Here is a 14505-nt window from a genome sequence, read left to right as displayed (position 1 = left end):
AACTAATATATACCCATTTCAATTATTTATTTTTACCAGTGAAACCAATATAACATCTCAACATTCACAAATATACATTTCTGACATTCAAAAACAAATCAGTGACCAATATAGCCACCTTTCTTTGCAAGGACATTCAAAAGCCTGCCATCCATGGATTCTGTCAGTGTTTTGATCTGTTCACCATCAACATTGTGTGCAGCAGCAACCACAGCCTCCCAGACACTGTTCAGAGAGGTGTACTGTTTTCCCTCCTTGTAAATCTCACATTTGATGATGGACCACAGGTTCTCAATGGGGTTCAGATCAGGTGAACAAGGAGGCCATGTCATTAGTTTTTCTTCTTTTATACCCTTTCTTGCCAGCCACGCTGTGGAGTACTTGGACGCGTGTGATGGAGCATTGTCCTGCATGAAAATCTGGTTTTTCTTGAAAGATGCAGACTTCTTCCTGTACCACTGCTTGAAGAAGGTGTCTTCCAGAAACTGGCAGTAGGACTGGGAGTTGAGCTTGACTCCATCCTCAACCCGAAAAGGCCCCACAAGCTCATCTTTGATGATACCAGCCCAAACCAGTACTCCACCTCCACCTTGCTGGCGTCTGAGTCGGACTGGAGCTCTCTGGCCTTTACCAATCCAGCCACGGGCCCATCCATCTGGCCCATCAAGACTCACTCTCATTTCATCAGTCCATAAAACCTTAGAAAAATCAGTCTTGAGATATTTCTTGGCCCAGTCTTGACGTTTCAGCTTGTGTGTCTTGTTCAGTGGTGGTCGTCTTTCAGCCTTTCTTACCTTGGCCATGTCTCTGAGTATTGCACACCTTGTGCTTTTGGGCACTCCAGTGATGTTGCAGCTCTGAAATATGGCCATACTGGTGGCAAGTGGCATCTTGGCAGCTGCACGCTTGACTTTTCTCAGTTCATGGGCAGTTATTTTGTGCCTTGGTTTTTCCACATGCTTCTTGCGACCCTGTTGACTATTTTGAATGAAACGCTTGATTGTTCGATGATCACGCTTCAGAAGCTTTGCAATTTTAAGAGTGCTGCATCCCTCTGCAAGATATCTCACTATTTTTGACTTTTCTGAGCCTGTCAAGTCCTTCTTTTGACCCATTTTGCCAAAGGAAAGGGAGTTGCCTAATAATTATGCACACCTGATATAGGGTGTTGATGTCATTAGACCACACCCCTTCTCATTACAGAGATGCACATCACCTAATATGCTTAATTGGTAGTAGGCTTTCGAGCCTATACAGCTTGGAGTAAGACAACATGCATAAAGAGGATGATGTGGTCAAAATACTCATTTGCCTAATAATTCTGCACTCCCTGTGTATATATATATATATATATATATATATATATATATATACACACACAGTACAGACCAAATGTTTGGACACACCTTCTCATTCAAAGAGTTTTCTTTATTTTCATGACTATGAAAATTGTAGATTCACACTGAAGGCATCAAAACTCTGAATTAACACATGTGGAATTATATACATAACAAAAAAAGTGTGAAACAACTGAAAATATGTACTATTCTAGGTTCTTCAAAGTAGCCACCGTTTGCTTTGATTACTGCTTTGCACACTCTTGATGAGCTTCAAGAGGTAGTCACCTGAAATGGTTTTCACTTCACAGGTGTGCCCTGTCAGGTTGCGTTGTGGAGAAGAAGTCAGGTGGATACACAGCTGATAGTCCCACTGAATAGACTGTTAGAATTTGTATTATGGCAAGTAAAAAGCAGCTAAGTAAAGAAAAACGAGTGGCCATCATTACTTTAAGAAATGAAGGTCAGTCAGTCCGAAAAATTGGGAAAACTTTGAAAGTGTCCCAAAGTGCAGTCACGAAAAACCATCAAGCGCTACAAAGAAACTGGCTCACATGCGGACCGCCCCAGGAAAGGAAGACCAAGAGTCACCTCTGCTGCGGAGGATAAGTTCATCCGAGTCACCAGCCTCAGAAATCGCAGGTTAACAGCAGCTCAGATTAGAGACCAGGTCAATGCCACACAGAGTTCTAGCAGCAGACACATCTCTAGAACAACTGTTAAGAGGAGACTGTGTGAATCAGGCCTTCATGGTAGAATATCTGCTAGGAAACCACTGCTAAGGACAGGCAACAAGCAGAAGAGACTTGTTTGGGCTAAAGAACACAAGGAATGGACATTAGACCAGTGGAAATCTGTGCTTTGGTCTGATGAGTCTAAATTTGAGATCTTTGGTTCCAACCACCGTGTCTTTGTGCGACGCAGAAAAGGTGATTGGATGGACTCTACATGCCTGGTTCCCACCGTGAAGCATGAAGGAGGAGGTGTGATGGTGTGGGGGTGCTTTGCTCGTGACACTGTTGGGGATTTATTCAAAATTGAAGGCATACTGAACCAGCATGGCTACCACAGCATCTTGCAGTGGCATGCTATTCCATCCGGTTTGCGTTTAGTTGGACCATCATTTATTTTTCAACAGGACAATGACCCCAAACACACCTCCAGGCTGTGTAAGGGCTATTTGACCATGAAGGAGAGTGATGGGGTGCTGCGCCAGATGACCTGGCCTCCATAGTCACCGGACCTGAACCCAATCGAGATGGTTTGGGGTGAGCTGGACCGCAGAGTGAGGCAAAAGGGCCAACAAGTGCTAAGCATCTCTGGGAACTCCTTGAAGACTGTTGGAAGACCATTTCAGGTGACTACCTCTTGAAGCTCATCAAGAGAATGCCAAGAGTGTGCAAAGCAGTAATCAAAGCAAAAGGTGGCTACTTTGAAGAACCTAGAATATGACATATTTTTAGTTGTTTCACACTTTTTTGTTATGTATATAATTCCACATGTGATAATTCATAGTTTTGATGCCTTCAGCGTGAAACTACAATTTTCATTTTGCCTTGCAAAAGTATTCACCCCCTTGACTTTTTTCGTATTTTGGTGCCTCACAACCTGGAATTAACATATATTGTTTGAGGATTTGCATCATTTAATTTACAGAACATGCCCACAACTTTGAAGTTCTTTATTTATTTATTGTGGAGCAAACAAATGGTGCATAACTATTCACCCCCCAAAGTAAGGCTACTTTCACACTAGCGTTCGGGTGTCCGCTTGTGAGCTCCGTTTGAAGGGGCTCACAAGAGGCCCCGAACGCATCCGTCCAGCCCTAATGCATTCTGAGTGGACGCTGATCCGCTCAGAATGCATCAGTCTGGCAGCGTTCAGCCTCCGCTCCGCTCAGCAAGCGGACACCTTAACGCTGCTTGCAGCGTTCGGGTGTCCGCCTGGCCGTGCGGAGGCAAGCGGATCCGTCCAGACTTACAATGTAAGTCAACGGGGATGGATCCGTTTGAATATGACACACTATGGCTCAATTTTCAAACGGATCTGTCCCCCATTGACTTTCAATGTAAAGTCTGGACAGATCCGTCTGAGGCTACGTTGACACTTAGAATTTTTTTTACAATATAATGCAGACGGATCCGTTCTGAGCGCTGCGATTGGCCAGCGCTACAGCATAGGAGAAAGAGACGCCGGCAGGTTCCCCCGGGTGGAGCCTAAGTAGGAACATACCGGAGGCTATAACAGGAGAACGGAGCGGCGCCCGGGGATAACAGTAAGTGCAGGGCGGTCCCTGGGCGCCGCTCTACACGTCGGTATAGTCAGTTTACATACTTTTTCCTGGTGAAAGGTCCTCTTTAAACCCCCAAGCTTAAACCAGACCACTTTTTACAATTCTGCTCTACACTACTTTCACGGTTTATTGCTCGGTCATACAACTTACCACCCAAATGAATTTTACCTCCTTTTCTTCTCACTAATAGAGCTTTCATTTGGTGGTATTTCATTGCTGCTGACATTTTAACATTTTTTTTTATTAATCGAAATTTACCGATTTTTTTGCAAAAAAAAGACATTTTTCACTTTCAGTTGCAAAATTTTTCTAATAAAACTACATTTCTATATACATTTTTCTCTAAATTTATTGTTCTACATGTCTTTGATAAAAAAAATGCAATAAGTGTATATTTATTGGTTTGCACAAAAGTTATAGCATTTACAAACTATGGTACAAAAATGTGAATTTCCGCATTTTGAAGCAGCTCTGACTTTCTGAGCACCTGTCATGTTTCCTGAGGTTCTACAATGCCCAGACAGTAGAAACACCCCACAAATTACCCCATTTCGGAAAGAAGACACTCTAAGGTATTCGCTGATGGGCATAGTGAGTTCAAAGAAATTTTAAATTTTTGTCACAAGTTAGCTGTCACAAGTTAGCGGAAGATGATTATTATTATTTTTTTTCTTACAAAGTCTCATATTCCACTAACTTGTGACAGAAAATAAAAACTTCTATGAACTGACTATGCCCATCACGAAATACCTTGGAGTGTCTTCTTTCCAAAATGGGATCACTTGTGGGGTATTTATACTGCCTTGGCATTTTAGGGGCTCTAATGCGTGAGAAGTAGTTTTAAATCCAAATGTGTAAAAAATGCCCTGTGAAATCCTAAAGGTGCTCTTTAGAATGTGGGCCCCTTTACCCACGTAGACTGCAAAAAAAGTGTCACACATGTGGTATCGCCGTACTCAGAAGAAGTAGGGCAATGTGTTTTGGGGTGTATTTTTACATATACCCATGCTGGGTGAGAGAAATATCTCTCTAAAAGTCAACTTTTCCCTTTTTTTTATACAAAGTTGTCATTTTAGAGAGATATTTCTCTCACCCAGCATGGGTATATGTAAAAAAAGGAGGGGAAAGGCGTCTGCCAGGACATAGGAGCTCCGCCCAACATCCAAACCCACTCAGCTCGTATATGCCCTGGCAAACCAGATTTCTCCATGTGGATGAATAAATCATTGCCGTTTTTTTTTTTTTATATACAAAGTGTTTGCCAAAGCATATGAACACCGCCCCTCAGCTCATAAGCCTCGGCAAACGTATCTTTTTTACTGCAGAGGAGAAATCTCGTCTTGCAGCGCCGCATACACCGACTTTTGTGCAATCTGACAGCAGCGCAATGCTTCTGTCAGAATGCACATCAGTGCTGCAGCTAGTTCATCAGTTGGTCCACCTAGAAGATAAAAAAAAAAACAGGCCGCAACGCAATAAATTTATTAACATGAACTTTATAATAACATTTGAACAGAACATTAACTTTTATAAACTTTATTTAACTTTTTTTTTTTGTTTTTTTTTTACCTTTATAGGACAAACCTCTCCTTCCCCATGGGACAATGCGCAAAGTGCAAATCGCCCAGAGATGTGGCGAAGTACATTATGCACTTTGTCCCAGGTGAAAGGAGAGGTTTGCAGCAGCTGTGAGTGAAATGGTCCTAAGAGCCCTGTGTGCCTGTCCTGTGTGACGCAATCCCTATGCGGTTTGTTTGAGGTACCATCAACGACATTGGGGAAATGTCGCTCGTGTAGGTGGCTCACTACACTGGTGGTTGGGGCCACGGAACCTCTTGGATACAGGAGGTTCTCGATGATCTATTTCTGAAATTTGAGGTAGGATCTTGTTCTCCCAGCCTTACTGTAGAGAACAAAACTATTATACAGAGCCAATTGAATTAAATATACAGACACCTTCTTATACCAGTGTCTGGTTCTGCGGGAAAGTAAATAGGGAGACAATATCTGGTCATTGAAGTACTTGTGTAAAAATTGTCCACATAAAGATGGTACCCCTTGCCAAATAAGGGTGACACCAAGTCCCAGACTGTCATCCCACTGCTCCCCAGGTAGTCAGGGCAACCGACCGGCTCCAGGGTCTGATCTTTACCCTCATAGACACGAAATTTGTGCGTATAGCCTGTGGCCCTTTCACAGAGCTTATACAATTTGACCCCATACCGGGCGCGCTTGCTTGGGATGTATTGTTTGAAGCCAAGGCACCCGGTAAAATGTATAAGGGACTCGTCTATGCAGATGTTTTGCTCAGGGGTATACAAATCTGCAAATTTGGTGTTAAATGGTCTATGAGGGGCCGAATTTTGTGGAGCCGGTCAACAGCTGGGTGGCCTCTGGGACGAGAGGTGCTGTTGTCACTAAAGTGCAGGAACGCAGGATGGTCTCAAATCGTGTCCTGGACATGGCAGCAGAGAACATGGGCATGTGATGAATTGGGTTCGTGGACGAATATGACCGCAATTCATGCTTTTATGTTAGGCCCATGTTGAGGAGAAGGCCCAGAAAAGTTTTAATTTCGGAAACTTGGACGGGTTTCCACCCTGAAAGACTGGGCATATAAGCTTCCCGGGTTGGCGGCTATAAATTGAGTGGCATACCGATTTTTTTCTGCCACGACTAAGTCCAAGAGCTCCGCAGTCAAGAACAGCTCAAAAAACCCCAGTGCCGATCCGATCTGAGCCATCTCAACCCGAACTCCAGACTGGGCGGTGAAAGGGGGAACTACTGGTGCGGCTGAAGTTGGGGGCTGCCAATCAGGGTTTGCCAGCACCTCAGGGACTCTACGGGCCTGTCTGTGCGGTGGCTGCGACGGGGGAACTACTGCACGTGCCACAGTACCAGCTTCAACTGCCCTTCTGGTGCTCGCCACTTCACCATGTTGTACGGCAGTGCTGGTACTAGGTCCAGGATGGGCTGCGCTGCTGGTGTATGCCTCACCACGTAATCCGACAGCACCAGTCCCACTCTGCTTGCCCTTGAAGCGGATCCTGCGCAACCTGTGGTCTAGCAACACGGGGCTGGGTACAACTGGTGGTATCAGGGACCTCAACCTCCTCGTCTGACCTTTGGGTCAGACTGCCACTGCTTTCTACAGGTTCGTATTCTGACCCGCTGGATTCGTCAGATGAGGGTTCCCATTTCTCATCCGACTGGGTCAGAAGCCTGTAGGCCTCTTCAGAAGAATACCCCTTACTTGCCATTTGGTCAACTAAATTTAGGGGGTATTCCCTGAGACTACCCTAGAAAAAAAGCAAGCCTGTCTTACAAATGGGAGGCTAGCGAAGTACCGGAAGCCGCCGCGATTGATAAAAAATATCAAAACAGATTTTTTTATCGCCGCTGCGCTTGTAAGGTGACACTAATACTATTATAGATATGACTGTGATCAGTTGTGAATCTGTGATCACTTACAGATACTATAAAAGTACAAATGCTGATTAGCAATACGCTAATCAGCGAATCAGTGACTGCGGTGCGGTGGGCTGGGCGCTAACCGACGCTAACTACCTAACAAAGGGGCCTAAACTATCCTAAAACCTAACAGTCAATACTAGTGAGAAAAAAAAAGTGACAGTTTACACTGATCACTTTTTTCCCTTTCACTAGTGATTGACAGGGGTGATCAAGGGGTTAATTGGGGTGATCTGGGTCTAAGTGTAGTGTTTTGTGTGTACTCACTGTGAAGCCTGCTCCTCTGCTGGGACCAACCGACAAAAAGGACCAGCAGAGGAGCAGAGAAGCCATTTAACACCTTTTTTAAAAGTCCCCAACCTGCCAGTGCTGATCATTGGCTGGCAGGCTGGTGACGAAATACTCCTTTAACGATTCCCGGCCCGCACTGCGCATGTGCGGGCCGGCTCTGCCCGAAATCTCGCGTCTCGCGAGAGGACGCATCGGCGCGTCCAGGAGGAATAACAGGGCCGCCGCCAGAACGCGATCCTGAGTGCGGCGGTCCTGTAGTGGTTAAGGACAGCCAGGTGCTGCCAAAACCCGGACCGGCACTTAAAATCCTGTCCAGTATTTGACCTCACCTGTAAATAAGCCCAGCAGCACATGCTGGGAGGAAAATACCTGTTTTCCCAGACCAAACCTCTCACTGTGTCACAAATATATATACAGACGTGGACAAAATTGTTGGTACCCTTTGGTCAATGAAAGAAAAAGTCACAATGGTCACAGAAATAACTTTAATCTGACAAAAGTAATAATAAATTAAAATTCTATAAATGTTAACCAATGAAAGTCAGACATTGTTTTTCAACCATGCTTCAACAGAATTATGTAAAAAAATAAACTCATGAAACAGGCATGGACAAAAATGATGGTACCCCTAGAAAACACAGAACATAATGTGACCAAAGGGACATGTTAATTCAAGGTGTGTCCACTAATTAGCATCACAGGTGTCTACAACCTTGTAATCAGCCATTGGGCCTATATATATGGCTCCAGGTAATCACTGTGTTGTTTGGTGATATGGTGTGTACCACACTCGACATGGACCAGAGGAAGCAAAGGAAAGAGCTGTCTCAAGAGATCAGAAAGAAAATTATAGACAAGCATGTTAAAGGTAAAGGCTATAAGACCATCTCCAAGCAACTAGATGTTCCTGTGAGTACAGTTGCACATATTATTCATAAGTTTAAGATCCATGGGACTGTAGCCAACCTCCCTGGACGTGGCCGCAGGAGGAAAATTGATGACAAATCTAAGAGACGGATAATCCGAATGGTAACAAAAGAGCCTAGAAAGACTTCTAAAGAGATTCAAGGTGAACTTCATGCTCAAGGAACATCAGTGTCAGATCGCACCATCCGTCGTTGTTTGAGCCAAAGTGGACTACATGGGAGACGACCAAGGAGGACACCATTGTTGAAAACGAATCATAAAAAAGCAAGACTGGAATATGCCAAACTACATGTTGACAAGCCACAAAGCTTCTGGGAGAATGTCCTGTGGACAGATGAGACAAAAATCGAAGTTTTTGCCAAGGCACATCAGCTGTATGTTCACAGACGAAAAAATGAAGCATATCAAGAAAAGAACACTGTCCCTACTGTGAAACATGGAGGAGGCTCTGTTATGTTCTGGGGCTGCTTTGCTGCGTCTGGCACAGGGTGTCTTGAATCTGTGCAGGGTACAATGAAATCTCAAGACTATCAAGGAATTCTGGAGAGAAATGTACTAGCCAGTGTCAGAAAGCTTGGTCTCAGTCGCAGGTCATGGGTCTTGCAACAGGACAATGACCCAAAACACACCGCTAAAAACACCCAAGAATGGCTAAGAGGAAAAAATTGGACTATTCTAAAGTGGCCTTCTATGAGCCCTGACCTCAATCCTATTGAGCATCTTTGGAAGGAGCTGAAACATGCAGTCTGGAAAAGGCACCCTTCAAACCGGACACAACTGGAGCAGTTTGCTCATGAGGAGTGGGCCAAAATACCTGCTGAGAGGTGCAGATGTCTCATTGACAGTTACAGGAAGCGTTTGATTGCAGTGATTGCCTCAAAAGGTTGCGCAACAAAATATTAAGTTAGGGGTACCATCATTTTTGTCCATGCCTGTTTCATGAGTTTATTTTTTTACATAATTCTGTTGAAGCATGGTTGAAAAACAATGTCTGACTTTCATTGGTTAACATTTATAGAATTTTAATTTATTATTACTTTTGTCAGATTAAAGTTATTTCTGTGACCATTGTGACTTTTTCTTTCATTGACCAAAGGGTACCAACAATTTTGTCCACGTCTGTATATATATATATATATATATATTTATACAGTATATGTACTAATGTGACAAGTACAAGGTATAATAGTGCAGTGTGTACAGATATATGTGGTCAGTTATTTATTATGTTTATTGTGTGAGGTACATGAGTTAATAGTGGTTGTAACTGTCTGCAGTACTATATATATGTCAGTAAGATATGAGTAAAAATAGGAAATGGTGGGCAAATGAAGAGAAAGGAGGAGGACCTCCTTTTACTACTCCATAGAGAGCTCATTGTGCAGTTCTTCTCCATGTTGATGAGGGTTGAAGGACCTGTGATGATGCTCTGTCTTCACTAGATGTACAAGACCTGTGATGCTGAAAATGATGTCATCACAGGTCCTGGCAGATGCTCCTATCTAACCTGGGAACTACACTATTCTTTGCGCAGTTCCTTTACTAGATGTACAGGACCTGTGATGACTTCACCACAGGTCCTTTAGCTTGCTCCACTGATGATAGGGATATTATAATGGAGCTGGACAGTAATGAGTGTAATAAGTGCGTGGAGCCTTTGGTCCACTGTGGGACCCTTTTCCCCGCGGGCCCCATAGCAGCTGCGTGGTCTGCCTCTACTGGAGGTATGCCACTGGATACTGGGTTTCTGGGGAAGTTATATAGGAAGGGGAGAAGTAATTTTAATATTTTATTAGTTCATTAAAAATGCAATCTGTTCTGCCACTACTCAGGGGCATAAATACCCCATTATTATGCTGCTGTTAGGAGTAGGGGAAAACAAGATTAGCATTAGAAATCAACGCTTGTGCACTGCAAAACACATATGGTCATTTGAATGGGCCCCAAAACATAATTTTTTTTTTTCAATCATGTGCAATAAAGGTTGCATTATTATGGTAGAACCATCTATCAACAAAACTATAATGCGTAGCTAAATAATACACATAATAGGCTGAGTTCACACTTCAGTTATTTGGTCAGTTATTTCCATCAGTTATTGTGCGCCTAAACCAGTAGTGAGGCCTACCCAGAGATAAGGTGTAATGGCAAAATTTGCACCCGTTTCTTGTTTTTGTCCCGAACCTGTCTTTGGATCATTATAACTGATGGAAATAAATGACCAAATAACTGGTGTAAATAACAAAATGTGCATTGATTCAAATGCATATATATTTACAGTGTTTTTGTTTTCTTAAATACTTCTTAAAGGGGTTATGCAGTAATGGATAATGATAACCATTGCTCAGGATAGGTCATCATTATTAGATCGGCGGAGTTGCTGGAACTCAGATCTGCTGTTACAGGGAGATGCCATGCTCAATGGAGCTCAGGTGACTGCAGCCGGCTCCTGGCAGCTCTCCAAGCACAGAGCTGTACATAGTAAAGCGGCTGTGATTGGTATTGCAGCTCAGCCCCACTTACTTCAATGGTCATGTGACCAATGTACAGTGATGTCACATGGCCCAGGAAGGAGCCACGCCACTGCACTCACGGAGCGCCGGCCTCTTCTAACAGATGATTGGCGGGTGTCGGACCTGATATTTATGACCTATCCTGAGGATAGGTAATCAATATTAATTACCAGATAACTCCTTTAAATAAATAAAAAACTGCATTTTTGTAAACAGTCTTGCCTAAAAATCTTCCTTTGAAGACCTATGTAGCTCCATGATTGCAGGCTACAAACATAAACTGTGGAATTAGATGTGGCACTTGTGCGTTACTTTACGCCTGCTAACAGTCAAACAGTAGAAGTTGAGACAGATAACTACAGTATCAGACTACATAGGGTTTGTTTGTAGTCTGTAACCATGGAGACACATAGGTCTGCATAGGTGCTGTATTAAAAAAAACTGTAGTAGATTTTTAATAAAGACTGCTCCAGAGGTTAGGTATATTACAGCAAAAAAAGTTGAAAAGTTTACATATCTTTTAAATACTGTGTTTACTGGATATAGAAAGTCTGTGTTCCCGCACTAGGGGTAGACACATACATTAAAAGTGAGTGCAGAGGTACCATCAGTGCCCCCTCACAGACATGTCAACCACATAGGGGGACATCAGTATTATAAATGAAACACGATGGTAGGGGATTCATGGTGCACATATTTAGTTATGACCCAGGATCTTCAAGTTAATTATCTAGAAGCACTCCATTTGACAGCTTTGTCTCCTGGGGGGGCTCCTAACATCACTGTGCCCGCAACTGGCAATTCCATTTGTTAAAGGGGTTTTCTGAGTTAATTAGAAAACGTATCAATGCTCCCAAATGCTGTTAAAAAAATGACATACCCATGACATTCTCTGGCACAATACTCTGTGCCGTTTTTTTTTCTTTCGCTGTTTACAGGCTGCAGTGGTAAAGTGCAGTTATGCGGCACAAGATGACTGCAGCCAGTCACTCTACTATGCGTTATAACATTGAGGACAGTGACTGACTACAGTAGTCACGTGCCGTAATCCTGCAAGTCACAACTGCCAGGGGTGGACTGGGAACTTTAAGTGGCACTGGAAAAAACTAAAAGTAGTTCCATGTTGTAGGTGGGTCCAAACTGAAAGAAGGTGGGGCAATACAAGTAGGCAGGGACATCAGAAATAGGTAGGTTAGCAATACAATAAAATACCACCCCAGCAGAACCAAATACCACAGTGCAGCACAAAATACTGCTACCCCTGCTGCAGTATTCAACTGTATCACCAGCCAGGTGCAGAAGTACCTGATGTTCCTAGCATTAAAGAATGCCGAGAACATCAGATCACTGATACCTGGTAGGTGGCATGAGGAGGACTTGGATGGCCACCTGGGCATTGGCCCAATGGAAAATTTCCCAATAGAGTCTATGGCCAGTTTGCCTCTGACTGCTGTAGTCTGTATATAAAAAGCAGGAGAAGGACCGCACCGGTGGTGCAGAGAGCGGTGTTTAAGAAAGAGGCGAGTATGGACCTGTAATCATTTTTTACAGCATTTGAAGGCATTGGTGAATTTTGGAATTATCACAAACCCTTTAAACTGTACATAGTTCAGCTAATGAAGGGTCCTCAACAGTAGAAGGCTGTGAATTGAGCCGTGATCAAAAGATACATCAGTCGGAGGATGGGACTGTTTTTGGAAGAGGCACCAGACTGACTCTCTGTCCAGGTTTCCTTGTGAATTTTGAAAACCCATTAGAGGTCTTATCTTTTAGCATATGCCCCTTAGGTGGAACAGGTATAGGATGGTCAGTATCCCGATGTAGCATAATACTTTCTACAGACCCTCCCCCTTCACCCGTTTGTAGTCCAATCAGGATGTCCTTCCAGGTGTTAGCAGGGAGGTTAGCAGCAGCTTCCAGGTTGGCATGGTCAGTAGTAACATGATCCTCCTGGGGGCATGGGCCAGTAAGCTTTCCCAATTTCCTTTTCTGTACTGTCCCTTTGTTATACTCAACTGTTGATTTAATTTTGACCTTGGTAGGGGGCAGTGGTCTGGTTCTTGTGGATGACTTGTGTGATATATGAGGCTGGGACATCATTTTCGGCAAAATGTTCTGCACTTTTCTGTAGGGGAACAAAAGATTAAATATGACAATGTGTGAATTTTTTTTTCAAATGACCACTTGTGATTGATAGAATTCCTCCGTAATATGGTGTTAGCTATAGTCACTTGTGCCATTTAATAGTATTTGTCAAGGTCTGATTTTCTCCTCCTTGTTTGCTAATACCGTGTCTCCTTGAAGGAGAAAGAACTACATACATCTCTATCTCCGCAGGAGTTCTCACCAAATCAGGCTGCACCAGCGTGACTGTCAGCTTATTATAGGCTGTTCTTCTGTGCCACTATGCACAAGCCCGAGAGGAGCCAGAATGGAGGATTGGTGTGGTAGAGGCTCTAAATGCAAAAGTCTATCACAATGGCTCGCCTCACACTGTTGATCCTTAGGGACAGGGCAGTGGAAAGAGGGCGGACCCTTTTTCCCCTTAAGGCACAAGTGCAAAATGAGGGTTGTAGTACATCCAGAACATAATTACAGTAGTTCACAGTGCAGGTTTTCCCAGATGGTTCTGTATTAGTACATGCCAGGTTTGAGAATGTGGTACTCCAACCAGTGATGATGGCAGGGTTTGGTGGCTGTGTAACTGTGTGCAGTGGCTAAAGGGACAGGACAGCCATAAATCATAAAAAGCATACTGGACCAAAACGAGGGGACACGCCAAAGGGGACTATAAAAAATACAGTATAAAGAAAATATAGACTATAGAAAATATAAAGAGGAGACTAAAAATACTATAAGTAGGAATAAGTGTCTTCCCCCCACACACACACACCAGACTTTTACTTGAATATACTAACATTTCCTTGTTACTCATATTATTCTCACAGTCCCGTCAACGTGACTTCTATACATATTTAGGGACTTTCTGTAACTAAAAGTACTGTAAGTAGGAGAAGCTCTATAAGGATGTTCTAGTAACAGGTTAAATTCTGCAAATGGCTCACTAAAATAGTGATAAAGTGTGTGTTTTACTTCGAGTTAAACAGATGGCAATGCGTGAAATGAGTCTGCTATGAACCAAGTCTACAATATTTTGGGAGGGGGTTATAATCCAGGACAGTAAGCAAGTATGAGAAAATCTGAACTAGAGCACATAACTGTACGCAGTACAAGAGTTTTGAAAATGCCAGTCAGGAGTCACTAAGCAGTTTCCTGCACAAGCAACACTCCGAACAGTCTGCAGGTAGACAATTCCCATATGGAAAAGCTGTGATGCACACACTGTGTGTCCATTATGGAAAAAGCTGTGATGCACTATGTTCTGACACCTTCATCACCAACATTTTTCAGTAATGTCTGCTATAGTTGCTCTTCTGTTGGACTGGACCAGATGGTTAGCCTTATCTTCTCACCTGCATCTTTGACCCTGTCACTGGTGGTCTTCTTTAAAGACAAGTTAGCGGCTCACTGAAGGATCTGATTACAAAGAAATCTATGGAGAGGGGAAGGGGAGGAGAAGGAGGGTGGCTGCTGGAGAGATGCAGAGAGACACACATACCATGCTGCTGGCTAGTCGTTTATGGTCTCATTTCACTGCTGGATTCGCATCTAC

At 43.4% G+C, this 14505-nt stretch overlaps 1 protein-coding gene across 2 annotated transcripts in view; it reads right to left on the bottom strand.

Moving 5' to 3' along the window:
- Window positions 1-9501: 9501 nt before the first annotated feature.
- The window catches only part of AGBL3 (AGBL carboxypeptidase 3), a 167990-nt gene continuing 162986 nt past the window's right edge, over window positions 9502-14505 (bottom strand). For both annotated transcript variants that reach the window (XM_044281214.1, XM_044281215.1), the window contains one exon: window positions 9502-12957. In XM_044281214.1, the coding sequence (XP_044137149.1) occupies window positions 12504-12957 (454 nt within the window). In that variant the 3' untranslated portion in view covers window positions 9502-12503. The remainder of the gene's footprint in view (window positions 12958-14505) is intronic.

Source organism: Bufo gargarizans, chromosome 2, assembly GCF_014858855.1.
Source record: "Bufo gargarizans isolate SCDJY-AF-19 chromosome 2, ASM1485885v1, whole genome shotgun sequence".
Taxonomy (NCBI): Eukaryota; Metazoa; Chordata; class Amphibia; order Anura; family Bufonidae; genus Bufo; species Bufo gargarizans.
Note: the sequence above shows the minus strand (reverse complement) of the source record. Positions and strands in the feature narration are given on the sequence as shown.